We start from the raw sequence: 19,428 nt of genomic DNA, 5'->3' as shown, positions 1-19,428 counted from the left end.
TCTCAACCATGTTTGCCCAGTCCATCAGACTGGGGATGGATTGACACCGATGCTGGATGGCAGCCACTTTGGACAACACTCCCTGAAGCTTCACAGGCTTGCTATGAACTTGTGCACTGTGGTTGCAAAAAGGGTTGTACTGGGCACTGTAGATGTAAAAAGGCAGCCTTAAAGTGCACAGCACTGTGCACATGCTCTGGTGACTGCAGCGACTAAATCAGTGTTCTGTAGTTACAATTTGTAGGCCAACATTGTAATCCCCAAAGGTCAAGGCCCTTAGAATAAATGTAGATACTATAGTGATTTTAAAATGTTCTTTATGGAACCTGTTCAACTGTTTACACTGCATTTAGAGTTTTGATTGTAGTTCAAGTTTTTGATTAGTTAAAGTTTATAATTTCTGGCAAGTTGAAGTATATTTCAGTCATGTTCATATTCATATGGAATTGTTTCTTACAATCCAAAACACATGAGATTTTTATATAGATTTATCAAAATGTGGGATGTTTCCCAACCTTGCCTGTTCTCCATGATGTTGACCTCTCAGAATGAGATCAGTATCAAAAATGGGTTTCTCATGTACAGAATCATAGAAATACAAATTTAGTTTACATTTCTATCACATTTAGAACCTAAGATATACCCGTTTCTGATTTTATGCATAGAAATGCATTATGCTGGAGGTCAGTGACCTCTAGCTGACCCCAGAGATGACCTGTAAGAGTAATATCAGTATCAAAAATGGGTTTCTCATGGTCAGAAACAAGGAAATACACATTAACTTCACATTTCTATCACATTTAGATCCTAAGATACACCCGTCTAGAATGTCATGCATAGAAACTTCAAATTTCAAAGGTCAATGACCTCTACCTGACCCCTGAAGTTACACCTAAGAGGAATATCAGTATTATATGTGATTTTTTTCATGTCCAGGCACATGGAAAAACACATTTATTTTACATTTACATCACATTTAGATGTTAAGATACAGCCTTTTCTAATTTCATGCATAGAAATGTGATGTGATATGGAGGTCAATGACCTCTAGCTGACCCCAGAGGTCAAACTGAGAATGCCTCCACGTCTCAAATTAAAGCTTATGCCTTCAAGAACAAACCCTGAAAGTTTTATGCTTTTTTCATTTTGTGCACAATTGTTATGCTTAACAGGCCCACTACTACTGCTGAGGTTTCTGACAAAGAGCTGCTTTCAATAATGATCAATTTTTAAACAACATGCCACAATTTTAAAATATAAAATGTTAAAATATACCCCCCCCCCAACACCACCATCATGTATATTGGACAGTAGGCTAATGGGCCAAAAGAACCTGTTATTTCACAGTTTGTGACGCTGCCAACAATCAGCCAGATCAGAGGCAAGAGTATGGGCAAAATTGATGTGTTTTTTCTTTTAAAATCTGGAAATATCGTAACCGACCAGCCTCCCCTGTTGGAAAGACTACCAGCCGCCACTGATGTACAGTAACTGGGAGGAAAAGATGATAAACAGCTAGGATATAGCTGAGTTTTACAACTCCACACCTTTCGTGTTCTCGTACTTCATTTCATTCACAACAGAGGTCATTTTACAACGATTGATAAGAGACTGATTGATTTATTTCAGCGTTAATAATATCAGCATTCCAATGAGTGAAATGTTTGCGTACACAAAGTTGATTTTCCTTTAAACAGTATGGAAGATTCCAGAAAGTGACGTAACGATGTTGAGAAGTTTCTGATTAGGAGCACACCTGTGGCTATAATACAGCTTTCCTTTAGAGACAGTAGTGCCTTTTTACCCTTAACACCATGCAAAAATCCAAGCAGCTCAGCCGTGATCTTAAAAAAAGAAAAAAAAAAACCACACAATGTGGATCTCCACAAATCTGGTTCCTCCTTAACAGCAATTTCCAAACAACTGAAGGTACCTCAAGCATCTGTACAATCAGTTGTATGCAAAAATTAAAATCTAGGGACCGGACAGTGATCATTAGGTCCCAAAAGGAATCTGAATCTGACCTGAATTCCACAGAAGAATCTCATCTCATCTCATTATCTGTAGCCGCTTTATCCTGTTCTACAGGGTCGCAGGCAAGCTGGAGCCTATCCCAGCTGACTACGGGCGAAAGGCGGGGTACACCCTGGACAAGTCGCCAGGTCATCACAGGGCTGACACATAGACACAGACAACCATTCACACTCACATTCACACCTACGCTCAATTTAGAGTCACCAGTTAACCTAACCTGCATGTCTTTGGACTGTGGGGGAAACCGGAGCACCCGGAGGAAACCCACGCGGACACGGGGAGAACATGCAAACTCCACACAGAAAGGCCCTCGCCGGCCACGGGGCTCGAACCCGGACCTTCTTGCTGTGAGGCGACAGTGCTAACCACAACACCACCGTGCCGCCCTATATATCATCTCATTATCTCTAGCTGCTTTATCCTGTTCTACAGGGTCGCAGGCAAGCTGGAGCCTATCCCAGCTGACTACGGGCGAAAGGCGGGGTACACCCTGGACAAGTCGCCAGGTCATCACAGGGCTGACACATAGACACAGACAACCATTCACACTCACATTCACACCTACGCTCAATTTAGAGTCACCAGTTAACCTAACCTGCATGTCTTTGGACTGTGGGGGAAACCGGAGCACCCGGAGGAAACCCACGCGGACACGGGGAGAACATGCAAACTCCGCACAGAAAGGCCCTCGCCGGCCATGGGGCTCGAACCCGGACCTTCTTGCTGTGAGGCGACAGCGTTAACCATTACACCACCATGCCGCCCCCACAGAAGAATTTTAGATTGAATTGAAAAAGTATTTGAGCAAGAAGGTCCACAAACCCGACGGAGTTACGAAGTTCTGTCTGGAGGCATGGGCAAAAATTCCAGCATCGTATAATGAGAAGCTTGTGGAAGGCTACCTCAAGAATTTGATTCAAGTTCAAGCAATTAAAAGGCAATGCCAAGAAATATATAATATATAATTTTTTTTTTTAACCCAATGAAAAATTTTATATTTAACATTCACAGAAGGCGAAGTGAATATCGGTGAATAATAACTGAGACAAAGTTGAAGTTATTATTCACCGATAGTCACTGAGACTGAGGTGGATAATTGCTTTAGTATAAATACACAGGTAATTATCTCAAGAAAATAAAAAAAAGTATTAAAAAATTATTTCTAACTTGTATCACTTATCAACGCCAAGTCACATATAATACTTTGTTTTGAAATCAATCCCAATTCCACTTTACCTTTGAATAGTTTTCGACCAAACTTCGTAGCGTCTTTAGTGCTTTTAGGAACAGCATTTTCTTTCATCATTTGTAATTCTTCCTCACTTATGGGGACGAAGCGATTGGCTGCCATTTTGCCGAGTCACTCAAGGTGATTATCAAGAAATGATCTGAATTTCTCTACCAATCAATGCGTGCAATTTCCTATAATCACCTGTGCATTAAAGCGAATTAAACCTGTCTACTTATTTTGAAATGACCCCAACTGACTTAAATGTATGTTAATGTGAAACACATGGAGGTGTGAAAAATTGAGTTTGTATATCTTCAGCCTTGATGTATGTAAACTTTTGGCCGAATCATCTCAAAGTTTAATGCAAAAGAAGCTTTTTGGATCCATTTTTACTCGATAAGACACGAGTTTACTACAATTAAATAGAAGTATGTGGTTATAAGGAAATCTGCAATAGTGTGTGTGTTAGGTTTTTTTTCACCTCTGGCCCTCACCATCTCGAGATCAGTCCCCTCGTGTCACCCAGACGTCTGGGGGTGAGTCGCAGAAAAAAGAAAGGAACCCCACAATCTTTATTCTCAAGTCCCCCAATACAACGAGAGAATACAGGGATTTTATATGTGTCTTATCTGTGTGGATGAAATGACATCACTGTTTGATATCTGTCTGTGTGTGTGTGTGTCTGTGTGGATATGCAGCTATGCTACAGTATGTGTGTGTGTGTGTGTGTGTGTGTGTGCGACGTAGGATGTCAGACTATGACAACAGTGACTAGGTCAGTAAACCTTGGACTGAGCAAAACACACAACACACACATTCTTGGTCAAGTTACAGTGTGTGTGAAAGAGAGATGTATTTATTAAATTATTAAACATAATTGGGCGGCACGGTGGTGTAGTGGTTAGCGCTGTCGCCTCACAGCAAGAAGGTCCTGGGTTCGAGCCCCGGGGCCGGCGAGGGCCTTTCTGTGCGGAGTTTGCATGTTCTCCCCGTGTCCGCGTGGGTTTCCTCCGGGTGCTCCGGTTTCCCCCACAGTCCAAAGACATGCAGGTTAGGTTAACTGGTGACTCTAAATTGACCGTAGGTGTGAATGTGAGTGTGAATGGTTGTCTGTGTCTATGTGTCAGCCCTGTGCTGACCTGGCGACTTGTCCAGGGTGTACCCCGCCTTTCGCCCGTAGTCAGCTGGGATAGGCTCCAGCTTGCCTGCGACCCTGTAGAACAGGATAAAGCAGCTACAGATAATGAGATGAGATGATTCATTAAATACATTATGCATTAAATAGTCATTACTATATCCCAGTGCTATTATTAATTATATACAATACTGTGCAAAAGTCTTAGACACCCGATTTTTTTTCATACAAACTTTGTTATAGATTTCTATTTTATGACTTCTACATTATCGAGTCGGTACAAAAACATATTTTAGAGTCCAAATGTTCGTTTTTCAGCACAAAATTAAATGTTACTGGAAAAAAGTTTGTATCTGAGCAGCATATTCCATGAGAGCGCTTTTCAGATTAAAAAAGAAAACATAATGAAGGCTGCTGGGTTTCGGTGCAAAATGAAGAAGCGAGTGTGACAGTCAAAGTGTCCAGAAGAACTGGGGCTGGTTCTGTAAGACGCTCAGTAAAACCTACAGCTCATTTCCGCATACAACTGCACTCACTGGACCTGCAAAGGGTCGTCTCACACCAAATGTTAAGCCATTTATTATGGCTTACTGCTTACTGTTTTTTGTTTTGTTTTTTGTTAATGTTAAGATTTCATTTCATTATTTTTAAGCCATTTTTGGTCTACAGCATTTCTTTGCATGTGCCCAAGACTTTTGCACAGACTTTTCCATTGAATGCAGTCAGCCCTCTGTGTGTTTTTATAAACTGTGTTGAATATATCATGTTGTGACCAAACCCCAAGCAAAAATGCATATGATGCATGTAAATGTACAGCGTATGGTGAAATAAAAATGATTCTTGTATGTTACAAGAGCATACTTCTGCTAACAGAGTTTGTAAAAGAGCAAACATTCCAGGTGAAAAATCACTGAGGTGTAAATACGTCTGGTATAAAAACGATGTCAAGTTGTAGGGCGGCACGGTGGTGTAGTGGTTAGCGCTGCCACCATCACAGCAAGAAGGTCCAAGTTCGAGCCCCGTGGCCGGCGAGGGCCTTTCTATGTGGAGTTTGCATGTTCTCCCCGTGTCCGCGTGGGTTTCCTCCGGGTGCTCCGGTTTCCCCCACAGTCCAAAGACATGCAGGTTAGGTTAACTGGTGACTCTAAATTGACCGTAGGTGTGAATGTGAGTGTGAATGGTTGTCTGTGTCTGTGTCAGCCCTGGGATGACCTGGCGACTTGTCCAGGGTGTACCCCGCCTTTCGCCCGTAGTCAGCTGGGATAGACTCCAGCTTGCCTGCGACCCTGTAGAACAGGATAAAGCGGCTACAGATAATGGATGGATGGATGGATGTCAAGTTGTAATCCAATCCAGTGATAAATGGAAAAACGTTCATATTACTGAGCTGTATGTTTATTTATTTATATATTTATTCATCACCGGAGCTACTGTTTATCTCCATTTTAAAATTTTTTCACCTCAACTGTTACATAATCCTCTCTTAGTCACTGTTTTTGATTAATGAATCCGTGACCTCCTGCGGAGAACATACTGCACGCTGTACTCCAGCTTCTTAGTCAGCCTGATTTCCCATGTTGTAGCAAATACTGTATTGCGCGTGCAGTTTCCTACTGTAAACGTAAACTGTATATAAGAGGTATAGTTCTTGAACTCTGATGGAAAGCAGCAGATTGTGTGAAGGTTTTTTTTTTTTTTTTTTGCTGACGCACTCCACTCTGCCCCCTGCTGTTTCCAACAGACTGCTTATTTCCGATGTACAGAGGGAAATGGAGAAACAGACAGGGTACCTGTCAAACAGAAAGCGCAGATCAGTGTTCCAGTACGAGTATGAAGTGTATCATCCGCTAGAGGAGGTGAGTAACAAAACAAGTTCGTATAAGATGTGACTCAATAAGCAGTCAAGTGGTTCTTTCGTTCTGATTTTTTTTTCTTTTTTGAGAAAATAAGTGACTTGTCAAGTATAATCCTGAAGATAAATTATCGCAAGCCCTTTCAGTTTGAATGACTCAACATGTCAGGTAGGTGTCCATATCCATACTGAGAAGCAAAGAAAAACGATAAGCATTTCAGACCAATTCTAAATCTGTACCTGGGTAAGAAGCATGCTATGAATCACTCCATGCGGGTTCAGGAGCAATCACCTTGAATGAAAGATCTGTCCGGGGTTCAATGATCCAATCAGCTGATCATGTAGCAGCAGCGTAATGCAGCTAGAGGTCAAGAGGTTGAGTTCATGCTCTCACATGTATGGGGGAAAATATTATCTCTTTGACGTTGAGTGTAGCTTGTTTGTTGGTGCCTGATGGGTTGGTTTGAGTATTTCAGAAACTGCTTGGATTTTTATGCCATCTCAGTCTTTAAAGTTTATGCAGAATGGTGTGGAACAGCCAGTGAACGGTATTTCTCTGCTTTTTAGGATATCGTACAGTATAATACTGGTTTTTGACCAACAGGGACCAGTTTCTTGAATGAATGAGACTTTATTTTCAGAAGGTTAATAACCAGTTTAGCACAGGCTAATCTTACACTGGGCCTTCTATCGTTCTGGGTTTGGGACCAGCACTAGGTATGCACTGTCTTGTACAACCCTAGTGGCTGGGTACTTTATCTAACCTATATGTCTTTGGACTGTGGGGGAAACTGGAGCACCCAGAGGAAACCCACACGGACACGGGGAAAACATGCAAACTCCGCACAGAAAGGCCCCTGTTGGCTGTGAACCCGGAACCTTTGTCGCCCCAAAAAACACTTCCTGAACCGGTTACCTTTAGGATTCTTTGAACCTTGGATGACGGCCCCATATGGACAGTTGAAAGTCACACCTGGAGGACGCTCTGGACTCTTACAGTAATGCATTTATGGCTGAGGACTACAGTTGACTTGCTAACTTTAGGACTGCAGTTATCATGAACAGTTTTGTACTCAAGTTTCCATCAATGAAGTGTTATAACATCAACGAAACTGACTTCATGTTAAAACTGTTAATGTTATAGTCATGTTGTCTGTTGTTGCCCAAATGAGGATGGGTTCCCTTTTGAGTCTGGTTCCTCTCGAGGTTTCTTCATGTCGTCTGAGGGAGTTTTTCCTTGCCACCGTCACCACAGGCTTAGGGATAAAATTAGCTCATGCTTAAAGTCATTCAAATTCTGTAAAGCTGCTTTGCGACAATGTCCATTGTTAAAAGCGCTATACAAATAAACTTGACTTGGTACCAGCCTGCGTTTTCACCAGTTTTGAGCAGAACCATTGTAATCAAGAATGCGTCATAAACAGAAGGCATTGCATAATACACAACAGAAGTAAACAATAGTAGCAAAATGATGGAGTGCATTGATTACCCGGTAGCTTTTATGTTATTGCAGATATTTGTTTTCATTCCAGGCGGCACGGTGGTGTAGTGGTTAGCGCTGTCGCCTCACAGCAAGAAGGTTCTGGGTTCGAGCCCAGTAGCCGATGAGGGCCTTTCTATGTGGAGTTTGCATGTTCTCCCCGTGTCCGCGTGGGTTTCCTCCGGGTGCTCCGGTTTCCCCCACAGTCCAAAGACATGCAGGTTAGGTTAACTAGTGACTCTAAATTGACCGTAGGTGTGAATGTGAGTGTGAATGGCTGTTTGTCTATGTGTCAGCCCTGCGATGATTTGGCGACTTGTCCAGGGTGTACCCCACCTCTCACCTATAGTCATCTGGGATAGGCTCCAGCTTGCCCGCGACCCTGCACAGGATAAGTGGCTACGGATAATGGATGAATGGATGGCCGTTTTCATTCCATTTTTTCTGAAAATGTATCCTTTTCCGTTGCTGTGCTCTGCTTTCTCTCCAAACTAATGGCACGCCCACTGATGTCATCATGGTTTGTGCTGGAAACACCAGCTTTATTTTGGTTCCCACTGGGAAACAACTTTTCAGGTTCTGATCCGATTAATTTTTGGTCGAAATGCTCTGAATGGCAAAATATGGTGCATGAGCCGCAACAGAACACGTTCCCTGTTGATGGAAAAGGGTTATAATTGAGGTCAAGAAAGACTGGTTTGAGCTGGTAAGAAAGCAACAGTAACTCAAATAAGTGCTCTTTTCCAACCATGGTGAGCAGAAAAGCATCTCAAAAAGTTAAATTTTTATGGTGGATGAGCTACAACAGCAGAAGACCACATTGGTTTTTGTTCTCATCAGTCAAGAAAAAGAATCTGAGGCTACAGTGAGCACCAAATCACCAAAACTGGACAGCTGAGGACTGGAAAAAGAGCAATCAGAAAACCGATCATGCAAATATTTGTTTCTTCATTCTGATGTTGGGCGGCACGGTGGTGTAGTGGTTAGCGCTGTCGCCTCACAGCAAGAAGGTCCGGGTTCGAGCCCCGTGGCCGGCGAGGGCCTTTCTGTGTGGAGTTTGCATGTTCTCCCCGTGTCCACGTGGGTTTCCTCCGGGTGCTCCGGTTTCCCCCACAGTCCAAAGACATGCAGGTTAGGTTAACTGGTGACTCTAAATTGACCGTAGGTGTGAATGTGAGTGTGAATGGTTGTCTGTGTCTATGTGTCAGCCCTGTGATGACCTGGCGACTTGTCCAGGGTGTACCCCGCCTTTCGCCCGTAGTCAGCTGGGATAGGCTCCAGCTTGCCTGCGACCCTGTAGAACAGGATAAAGCGGCTACAGATAATGAGATGAGATGAGATTCTGATGTTCGAGGTTAACATTAACTGAAGCGCTTGACCTACACTGCGTTCCAAATTATTATGCAAATGACATTTTTCACTGGTTTTCCTAAATAAATAACTAAATGACAAGTCATCATAATTTTCAAGTCATCAACCGTTAGAGTACAAAGCAAATATTTTTGAATGAACCTTCCAATGATAACGGTATTTTTTTAAAAATTGAAAAACTGAAAATGCACTGTTCCAAATTATTATGCAAAGCAGAGTTTCAAAAGATGTTGTTCTTGTAAAGAACTGAAAATGGCCATTTATGAAATTTGAAGCATTAGCAGGTGATAATTACTGGAATCAAAACCTAGTTCAATCAAAAAATCTTACAGTTCAAGTTGCATTACTGGATGTGTAGCTGATTCAGAGCACACACGGGTTTGTGCAGATAAAGGCACATTAAGAAAGGTTCTTCCAGATAAATACATCAGAACAAGAGAGTAAATGATAAAATACTATTACAAAGCAACAAACAAGTCACTTTTGAAGCTGCTGGTAGCTCTGGAGTCTAAGAAACACCAAGGTGTAGATATGCAGTTATGTATAAACCTTCTATTTGGTCATCCTTAACCAATGCTCACAAGCAGAAAAGACTCCAGTAGGCCTAGAAATACATAAAGACTACTTTTCAAACAGTCTTGTTCACTGTTGAGTGTCCTTGCACTGTTGAGTGCCCTGGATGCTCCAGGTGGATGGTTGGTGAATGACCACCATGTCCTAATAAGGCTACTACATCAGCAAAGAGGAGACAGTCATGATTTGGGCTGGAATCATGGGGAGACACCTGGATGCCTCCTTTAGGGTACCCAAATGTGTGAAAATGATGTTTGGGAAGTATGTTGAGTTTAAGACTGACTACTGACCACTTTATATCGTCTTCATGTATGGGCATGGCAGTGCACCATCTCATGCTGTTAAGAATACCTATGCACTCATGCATGTGGTTTTCTTGTATTTCTAGGTTGTTTCTGCTTGTGAGCATTAGTTAAGGTGGGCCAAATAGAAGGTTTCTTCATAACATCTTCTTGGTGTTTGTGGGACTCCAGAGCTACCAGCAGCTTCAAATTTGAACTGTTTCACCTTTTTCCTGCTTTGTAATATATTTTAGCATATATTCTCTTAATCGAATGTATTTATCGGACAGAAACCTTTCTTAATGCGCCTTAATCTGCACAATTATGTGTGTGCTGTGAATCAGCTACAAATCCAGTAATGGAACTAGAACTGTAAGATGTTTTTGAGTAATTATCACCTGCTGATGCTTCCAATTTCACAAATGGCCATTTTTAATTCTTTACAAGAACAAAATCTTTTAAAACTCTGCTTTGCATAATAATTTGGAACAGTGCATTTTCAATTTTTTCAGTTTTTCAATTTAAAAAAAAATACAGTTATCAGGCGGCACGGTGGTGTAGTGGTTAGCACTGTCGCCTCACAGCAAGAAGGTTCGGGTTCGAGCCCCGTGGCCGGCGAGAGCCTTTCTGTGAGGAGTTTGCATGTTCTCCCCGTGTCCGCGTGGGTTTCCTCCAGGTGCTCCGGTTTCCCCCACAGTCCAAAGACATGCAGGTTAGGTTAACTGGTGACTCTAAATTGACCGTAGGTGTGAATGTGAGTGTGAATGGTTGTCTGTGTCTATGTGTCAGCCCTGTGATGACCTGGCGACTTGTCCAGGGTGTACCCCGCCTTTCGCCCGTAGTCAGCTGGGATAGGCTCCAGCTTGCCTGCGACCCTGTAGAAGGATAAAGCGGCTACAGATAATGAGATGAATGAGATGAATACAGTTATCATTGGAAGGTTCGTTCAAAAACATTTGCTTTGTACTCTAACGGTTGATGACTTGAAAATTATGATGACTTGTCATTTAGTTATTTATTTTGGAAAACCAGTGAAAAATGTCATTTGCATAATAATTTGGAACGCAGTGTATATCTACTTGAGCTTACAGCATATGGTATTACAGGATACAGTGCTGAAATCTGATTGGTTTATGGAACCATCGCGACTCAAATAATTGCTAAATATTGACATCTATAAATATTGTGCTTAGTTATGAAGCTATGACACAGCGTTACAGAGCAGATTCACACCAAATTCCACATAATTTAAAGTGAGATGGTTGGTTGGTTGTTTTTTCATTTCCACACCACACAGGGTTTCTTTCAGCCTTAGGCTACATCCACACGACAACGGCAACGAGATGTTATTTAAAAATATATCGCGTCCAAATGGGCAACAATCAGTAAAATATCAGGTCCATATGGCAACGCAACGCTTGCTGAAAACGATGCAATACACATGCCACACCTCTAAGGGCGCTGTAAGACGGTCCCTTCGGAGACACCAGAACAATAGAGGAAGTAAGGACGCATGCGCATAAACTATTATGCGCGAGACTTCATATTAGCCATAAAGTCAGGAAAATCTGTTCGTAAAATTACATTATAATGACCAAATACAATGAAAAGTATTTTTCCAGTCTCACCTGTGAAAGGTAATCCCATGTGATCTCGTTTGGACGGCAAACCTGTTGGTACAGTTAAACGCAGCTAATCTTTATTCTCCGCTTTGACCTATCCAATATGGCGGCGAGGATGACGTATGATTCTATGCGGAAGGCGGCGTCTTTAATGGTCCGGAATAAATTGAATGCTACACTATTACACGTTGATGGATTAATTTGCTCCTCTACGCCCTTTTTGAGGAATGTATTGTCGGACTTAAATCAACATCTGAAGAGGTGAGATCGCTCCTTTTTTTTCCCTATTTTTGCTGGCGGGATTGACTCTGCCCTAAGGGCAGAGTCTCTCTCTCTCTCTCTCTCTCTCTCTCTCTCTCTCTCTCTCTCTCACACTTTGCACCATTACACAATAAATATTCACAGTGAAAATATTTTGTAAGCGCGTTTCATGAACCAAGTTATAGGATTTGTTGACAACTCGCACCGCATCGCAATGAGAAGATCATTGGCACTACTGGTGTTAAGAATCAGACCGTTTCATAAATGAATATTTTGCTGTAGAGCTGCAGTGTTTGTACAATTGCATGTTTTTGCTTCACTATTACTGTCACTATTCTGCTTCTTGCATTACTACTGTGAACTAACACTGAACATAATAATAATAATAATAATATCCAAGCTCGTGTTTCACTCTCACTAGTGCTCTGTAAGGCTTTTTCCTGGTGATATTCGTTACACTTCTACCCGGCGTGAAGCACTCACAGTCATGTGGTTGTGACGTCATCGTAAACAAATCCGTTCTACTCATCCAGATGACTTCACAACGGCAACGTTGCCAGATCTTTCCACTCTGGAACCCGTTCTCAAAAAGATTGCATTTTGGGCACCCAAAACGCCGGTGCCGTGTGGACACCAGGCCTAAACGATAAGCAATTGTATCGGAGTCACCTGAATCCGTTGCCGTGTGGACAGGGCCTTAGATGAACTCGTTCATTCACAGATCACTTTGCAGTTGAGACCATCCACTCCATGTGCTGATGAATGAGGCTCCATTTAGTCTTGAAATGGAGCGGGTAATAACACATCTCACACACATCTTAATATCGGGAACACCCTGTCATCATCTTGACAGGAGCCACACAAGATTTCCTTAACACATTAAATAAATAATGGTGGCTTGTTATCAGGAATGATTATAAGGTAATGAGATTACTGAACGGAGAAAGAAGGGCCTTTCTGCCTTCGTGTGCTTATCAGCTCTTATTTTACAATTGCTGTCAGAATTTTGAAGCCTTGGCATTTTAAGACATCACCAAGATGAGCTAGCTGCAGCTAGATGTCTAAATTGGGGTATTTCTAACATTTGATGTTTACTGTAGAAATCTACAAAAACGTGACCAGCAGGTAAGCGTGTAAACCTAACTGTGTCTATAGCGTAATAGGTAGTATTTAGAAAAAGAAAGAATTGTCTGGCATTAACCATCAAAAGCACACTTCCAAGCGACTTTCTTGTCCAGAAGGGTAAGCTGCCGGGATTATTCGTATTTCCAAACTTGTGTAAACAATTTAAAGAGACTTTAATAAATTCTTTACAAATGTATGTGTTATTTTACGGTAATTTTACCACAGCCCTTATCGAGTTAAATTCTCAATTCTAATTGGTTAGGTGTTGATTAATTTTCTATAACAGCAGGTCTTTTGCGTTTGGAGGCCTTCAGAGTGAAATTTGTTTTTATTTATTTATCTTCCATCAATTTTTGACTTTTTAACCATGATCTCCAAGAAAGAGCAAAAGCCCACATGCAACATCAACTGCAAAGGAGAAAAAAAATCAAAGAAGTAACTAAATTTAAAGGTCCCATGGCATCGTTTTTTCATTAATTGTGCGGTGGTCTCTAGTATGAATGAATGCCCTGTGAGCCGGTTTTGGTGAAAAAAATGCTGTGGTTCTCCTGTTTCAGGCTGTTCTAGTTTGGTGGAAGAGCGGGTGGCGGGAGAGCGACAGGATTTCAGCTCTTACTCATTAATATTCATGACATGTAAACATGTTACCTCTGATTGGCTAACAGCACTGTGACGCTACCTCCAGTGGGTCAGAACAAGCGGATGTGGGTGTCTTACTATGGCGAGAGAGAAGGAACAAACCGCGAAGGGAAAAATACCGCGCGCTGACGTCATTAAGGTGCGACGCGAGGAAATAAAATAAATTCAACAAATGTTTGGGTTTTTACTGAACAAACAAACAAATAAAATGAACGAGTGACTTAAAAAAAAGAATGTGGGTGTCTTTGTAAAAACTGTTTTGATTGGCTATTATAACAGAGCATGCTGCATGCTTTTTGGTTTTGTAGCGCAGAGTACCTGGCTAACTGCAGGAAGCGGTTAGCTGCACAGCTAATGTAGCCATTGCAAGGCTAACGTGGCACCGATTTTAAAACACGGCAAAACGACTTAACAGTTATACACTTACTTGTTCGGTGTTTGTGGCTGATGCGGCAGGGATGCTTGGTACGGACCCAGGCTTCAGTGACAGTTGATGTGCAAAACCTGCCCTGTACTGTCCCAAGTTGTGGAAACATTCATCAGGAAAATGCTTCCGACAAACATACACCGTCTTAGGTAGACTCGACGGCGTATTATTGAAGTAAATAAAATTAAGCCACTGCGTCTTCAGGGGCTCTCCCGTCGGCAGTAAAAACAGACTCCTTTCTGTGTTGTCACATCCATGTACAGCGCAACTTCCATGTTTGGTGGCAACTTTTGAGCTGGGCGGGCAATCCATACAGTGGGTGGGAATCCAGAGGGGGGGCGTGGGGATCATCTCCCTTGCTGACGTAGTAAAGGGAAGAGCTTATCAACGCGCCGTTTTGACGCGCCATTCTCAAATGTTGGGCATAGTTTGGTTTACACATTATGAAATTTCTAGCCACTGGGGTGACTTAAGAAGGTCAGAGGAACTCATTTTAACGTTAAAAAACCTCAGAAAGTGAAAATTTCATGCCATGGGACCTTTAAATATCTCGGCTTCATGATAACATCAGATGCAAAATGCAGTACTGAGATTAAAAGACGCATAGCAATGGTGAAAGATACCTTTTGGTAAAATGGGCTCCATACTCAAAAACAGAAATATCACAACGGACACGAAACTAAGGACACTAAAATCGTATGTATGGTCAGTCCTCCTGTATGATTGCGAATGCTGGTCAATTACGAATGACTTAAAGAAGTTGTTGGAGGCAACAGAGATGTGGTTCCTCAGACGAATGCTGAGAATATCTTGGGAAAAGAGAAAGACGAATGAAGAAGTGCTACAGCTGGCAGGAACAAAACGTTCACTTATTAAGACAATCAGAAAACGACAACTGAATTTCTTTGGCCACATCAACAGAAAAGACGGCCTAGAAAAACTTAAGTGGTAAAATTGAAGGAAAGCGAGGAAGAGGAAGACAGAGAATGACATACAAATAGCCTTAACACCTTTGCCACCAACAGTTCACTGACCAATAATGATCTTATCCACCTTACTGGCAACAGAACTGACTGGCAGACCATGATCGTCGATGCCTGTGCCAGGCCTGACACATGAAGAAGAATCTTCCATCAATACTGCCACTTTTGCACAGTTTTCTTATTTTCATTCATTGCAATTCTTGTTTTTAGCACTAATTAATGCACATTCACCTGTACAAAGCATGTGTGTGTAATATATCATTTTTTTTCTATCGTTACATTTTTGTGTATAGTTGGCTTGCTCTTGGGATTTTTTTTTTCTATTTTATGTTGTACGTACCAGTGTTGTAGTTGAGTCACTAAACCTCAAGTCCGAGTCCAGTCTCGAGTCCCCAGTGTTCAAGTCCAAGTCAAGTCCAAGTCATGAAAAAAAATTTCAAGTCGAGTCCACTATTGATCCAAGTTGAGTCCAAGACTCCGACCGCACCATTTGACGGTGGCTGTTTTAGCGCCATTAACATCAGTTTGTTCTTGAACATGACGTATGAACAGGTGAACGTGCTTCTGTTTATCAGGGAGTGCGAAGTATTCTGTCAGAGATGGTTGGGAGACGGATGCAAGTGCAGAAGGTGTGTTTTATTAATACAAGTGAAGACGTTAAACAATCCAGAACGGCAGGCAAACTTGTAAAACAGTGAAACAGGCAACAGTTCGAGCGAGGCACAAACAGGCAGAATCAAGAACAAGAAACAGGAAATCAGGGATCAGGAAACCAAACAAGGAAATAAGGCTCGGTAATGTGTTAGCAACGCAACTCAATACTTCGCAAAGTAAGTGTGTTTTCAGTTATTATACAGGCACTCTGATTGCGCCTTAATCCTGGATAGGTGCGAATAGTTTACGGTGCACGCGAGTCTGCTTGGCCCGCGCACTGTCTGGAGCGCGCCCGAGAGTCTATCTGATGCACACGCCAAAGCGCGCAGGTGTGACACTCTTGCACAAAATTAGTATACAAGTTAATGTAGATATAAATATCTTATGCCAAATTATTATGGCATGTTACAAAAAATAAAGAAAAAATCTGAGTCCTCGTCTCCAATTTACGAGTCCGAATGCAGTTAATGCACGAGTTCGAGTCCAAGTCTGAGTCATCAGTGCTCAAGTCCAAGTCAAGTCACGAGTCCTTAAAATTAGGGCACGAGTCAGACTCGAGTACTACAAGCCTGGTGTATACAGCGTGTCTTTTTCCTTTTTGCTGCTGTTATGCCCAGGTCAGACGGCAGGCTGCAAAATAGTTTTCAACTACTTGCGTCTACCTGCAATAACAAAATCGCAGGTAGATGCAAGACTGGTCTTGCATTGACGCATGACTACGCAGATAACGGCAGGGTGTTGCAGAGGGTCTTTAGTAGAGGCAGGTTGACGCAAGTGGATCACGATCTGTTCGCATTTCAGCTGCGATTCGCTTCCAATCGGTGCAAATAGCAGGTTGACGCATGTAGAGGCAGGCAGTCATGCAACGCTTGAGTGACCAATCGCAGGTTGAAGCAGGTAGTGTCAGGCTGACGCAGGGGAAGACAAGTCTTTAGAGATGGCTGCGATGCATTGCAGGTTGATGCAGACTGCACCTGCAAATAGTTTATAACAATCTGCGAGCAGGCTTATTTTTTATTTTTTAAAGGTTTTCTGTGCGCTGCGTCTAGCTGCGTGTGCTTCCGACTGGTTGCGTCCTGTCGTAACAGCTTAAAAACTCTGCGTCTTGCAATACGTCTGGACACAACGAAGGGTTTGATGCAAAACGCCTGCGTCCACCTGCGATTCGTCGCCACCTGACCTATCACAGGTCGCAGCATGCGTCTTTCCGCCGTCTGATCTGGGCATAACAAATTCCCAGCTTGGGATCAATAAAGTAAATCTATCTGTCCGCCTGTCTATCAGTGCCAACTCCAAGGTTTATATGAAATATGAATGCGCTCATTTTAAACAGTTCATTTACAGGGAGTTGTAATGTCCGACACTCCACATAATCTAAGAGTGATAATCAACAAATTAATGTGTTTAACAAAGAAAAATGTTAAGCAGTCATCGACATGGTAAAAATTTCGCATAAGATGTTTATTGAGCATTATGGAAGGAGTCTCCAGTGTTGGTGCCTTGTAACAGTCAGAGGTAAAGCTGCAAACTGAAGTCTTTAGGACAGAGGACGTAACGTTTTGTGGTTTCTTTGGTAACAAGCTGTGATCGAGGAAGTGAGAGAACGACTGTTTTATAGACGCTTTAATAATGTTCCATGATATTAAGTGTAACTATTAGTGGATAAAATGTACAACATAGATGGCGTTCTTATATAAAATAAATAATTGGAAGTGTTGGAAAAATGCTATGGCATAAGAGGAATAAAACACTTTGGGATGTTTTATTATCGGAAAAAATCGGCGTCAGGGTGGTAATATAACTTTGCTTTGGGTCTGACCACCCCACCCCACCCCACCCCATTGTTGATTTATATTCCTATAACAACATACCTTAAAATGTTTTATTCCTTCTATACAGTAGTACTCGTTCTAGAGGTGCTTATATGTGAACGATCTTCTTTTTAAAGCGCAATTTTGGAATTTAGTACGTACAAAGAAACGAGTTACTGTGGTAGTTATAATGGGCTTGACAGAAATTGATGAAACCCATATTTTACTTTACAGATCCAGAGTTGGATGTTTGAAATGAACCGGACACACCCACACCTGGTTGACTTGTTTTCTATTGGACGATCCTATGAAGGACGGCCCCTTTACGTGCTCCAGGTACCGAAGAGGTGCCAAACATAACGTTGTCCACCTGATAAGCATCCACATTACTGACATCCCCGATCTTCTCTCGCGTCAGTTAGGAAACAGAGTTCGGAGCAGTAAGAAGACCGTGTGGATGGACTGCGGCGTTCATGCACGGGAATGGATCGGCCCTGCCTTCTGTCAGTGGTTTGTGAAGGAAGTAAGTGTTTTGCTATCTTGGTTTGAACAGTTTCCGTCATGCAGTCATTCAAACTCTTTTGACCTCACTTATGCTCTTGAACACAAATCAACATCTAGTGGAAAGCCTTCGAAGAAGAGTGGAGGTTATGATAACAGTAAAGGGGATGAAATCTGGAATGGGATGTTCAACAAGTACATATTAGTATTAGGTGTCCACAAATTTTTGGCCATATAGTGTTTTTTTTTTTTTTTTTTAAATCGCGTCTTCATTATTATTTTGAAATGGTGGAGATAGTATTTTATGAGCAGTTGTATCCAAACCTTTGTCTGGTAGTGTATCATCTGCTCTCCTGAGGCAGTTTCATTTCATATCAGCTCAGACGACCCTGAAGCTCCCGACTGATAAAACTATAAAGCCATGTCCTCTCAAGCTTCAGCATTAGACAGTTGTGCAAGCTGTACAGATCATCTCTGCGATGCTGATTGGAAAGGGAATATTTCTTTCAAAATCCTTTTCAGGAGCAGACTGAAATATCCAAAGTTCTCCGATTTAATAGGAAAGATATTAGAACTTTCAAGCATGTTTGATCTCATGTGTATAGCTACGTCCTTAAGTATCACAACATAATACAATTGTCAGTATAATTGTATAATCAACTTGTACTTCTTAAACCTCCATCATGCCTTACTTATCAATAAGCAAAGAGTCAAATATAACAAGATGATTCCAGAAAAACAGTCAACGACGCGGTGTGAAGTGGAGGATGTTGATTATTTTCCTATAACGGCACGTCTCATAGTGTCACTACAGCAATTTGCCTTATTTTTTTAAAGTCATATTACATTTAATTTTGAACATCCGCAAAACAAGCTAGTTCCACTTTGGTCATTATGCACCGTAGAAGTGATAGTTTAAGGATTTTTAAATGAAATAATACAACTTTGTATTATTGATTTGCGTTCAAATTTAAACAGATCAGTAAGACAGCTCACTGGCGGAGAGAGAAGAATCAAAAGAAGGGAAATTATTCTTTTGAAAAATGTCATCAAATTGTCCCTGAGTAGGATGTCTGCATGTTTTTTTTTTTATTTGTTTAAGAATTCTTCAGCGCGGCACAGTGGTGTAGTGGTTAGCGCTGTCGCCTCACAGCAAGAAGGTCCGGGTTCGAGCCCCGTGGCCGGCGAGGGCCTTTCTGTGCGGAGTTTGCATGTTCTCCCCGTGTCCGCGTGGGTTTCCTCCGGGTGCTCCGGTTTCCCCCACAGTCCAAAGACATGCAGGTTAGGTTAACTGGTGACTCTAAATTGACCGTAGGTGTGAATGTGAGTGTGAATGGTTGTCTGTGTCTATGTGTCAGCCCTGTGATGACCTGGCGACTTGTCCAGGGTGTACCCCGCCTTTCGCCCGTAGTCAGCTGGGATAGGCTCCAGCTTGCCTGCGACCCTGT

At 42.0% G+C, this 19,428-nt stretch overlaps 1 protein-coding gene across 1 annotated transcript in view; it reads left to right on the top strand.

Annotated features, from left to right (window-relative positions):
- cpa6 (carboxypeptidase A6) overlaps positions 1-19,428 on the top strand; it is a 99,773-nt gene that overhangs the window by 55,284 nt on the left and 25,061 nt on the right. Inside the window, exons 4-6 of the mRNA XM_060899861.1 lie at positions 6,142-6,256; positions 17,714-17,815; positions 17,898-18,002. Of these exons, the coding sequence (XP_060755844.1) occupies positions 6,142-6,256; positions 17,714-17,815; positions 17,898-18,002 (322 nt within the window). The remainder of the gene's footprint in view (positions 1-6,141; positions 6,257-17,713; positions 17,816-17,897; positions 18,003-19,428) is intronic.

This window comes from Neoarius graeffei, chromosome 19, assembly GCF_027579695.1.
Source record: "Neoarius graeffei isolate fNeoGra1 chromosome 19, fNeoGra1.pri, whole genome shotgun sequence".
Taxonomy (NCBI): Eukaryota; Metazoa; Chordata; class Actinopteri; order Siluriformes; family Ariidae; genus Neoarius; species Neoarius graeffei.
This window is presented reverse-complemented; position numbering and strand designations above follow the sequence as displayed.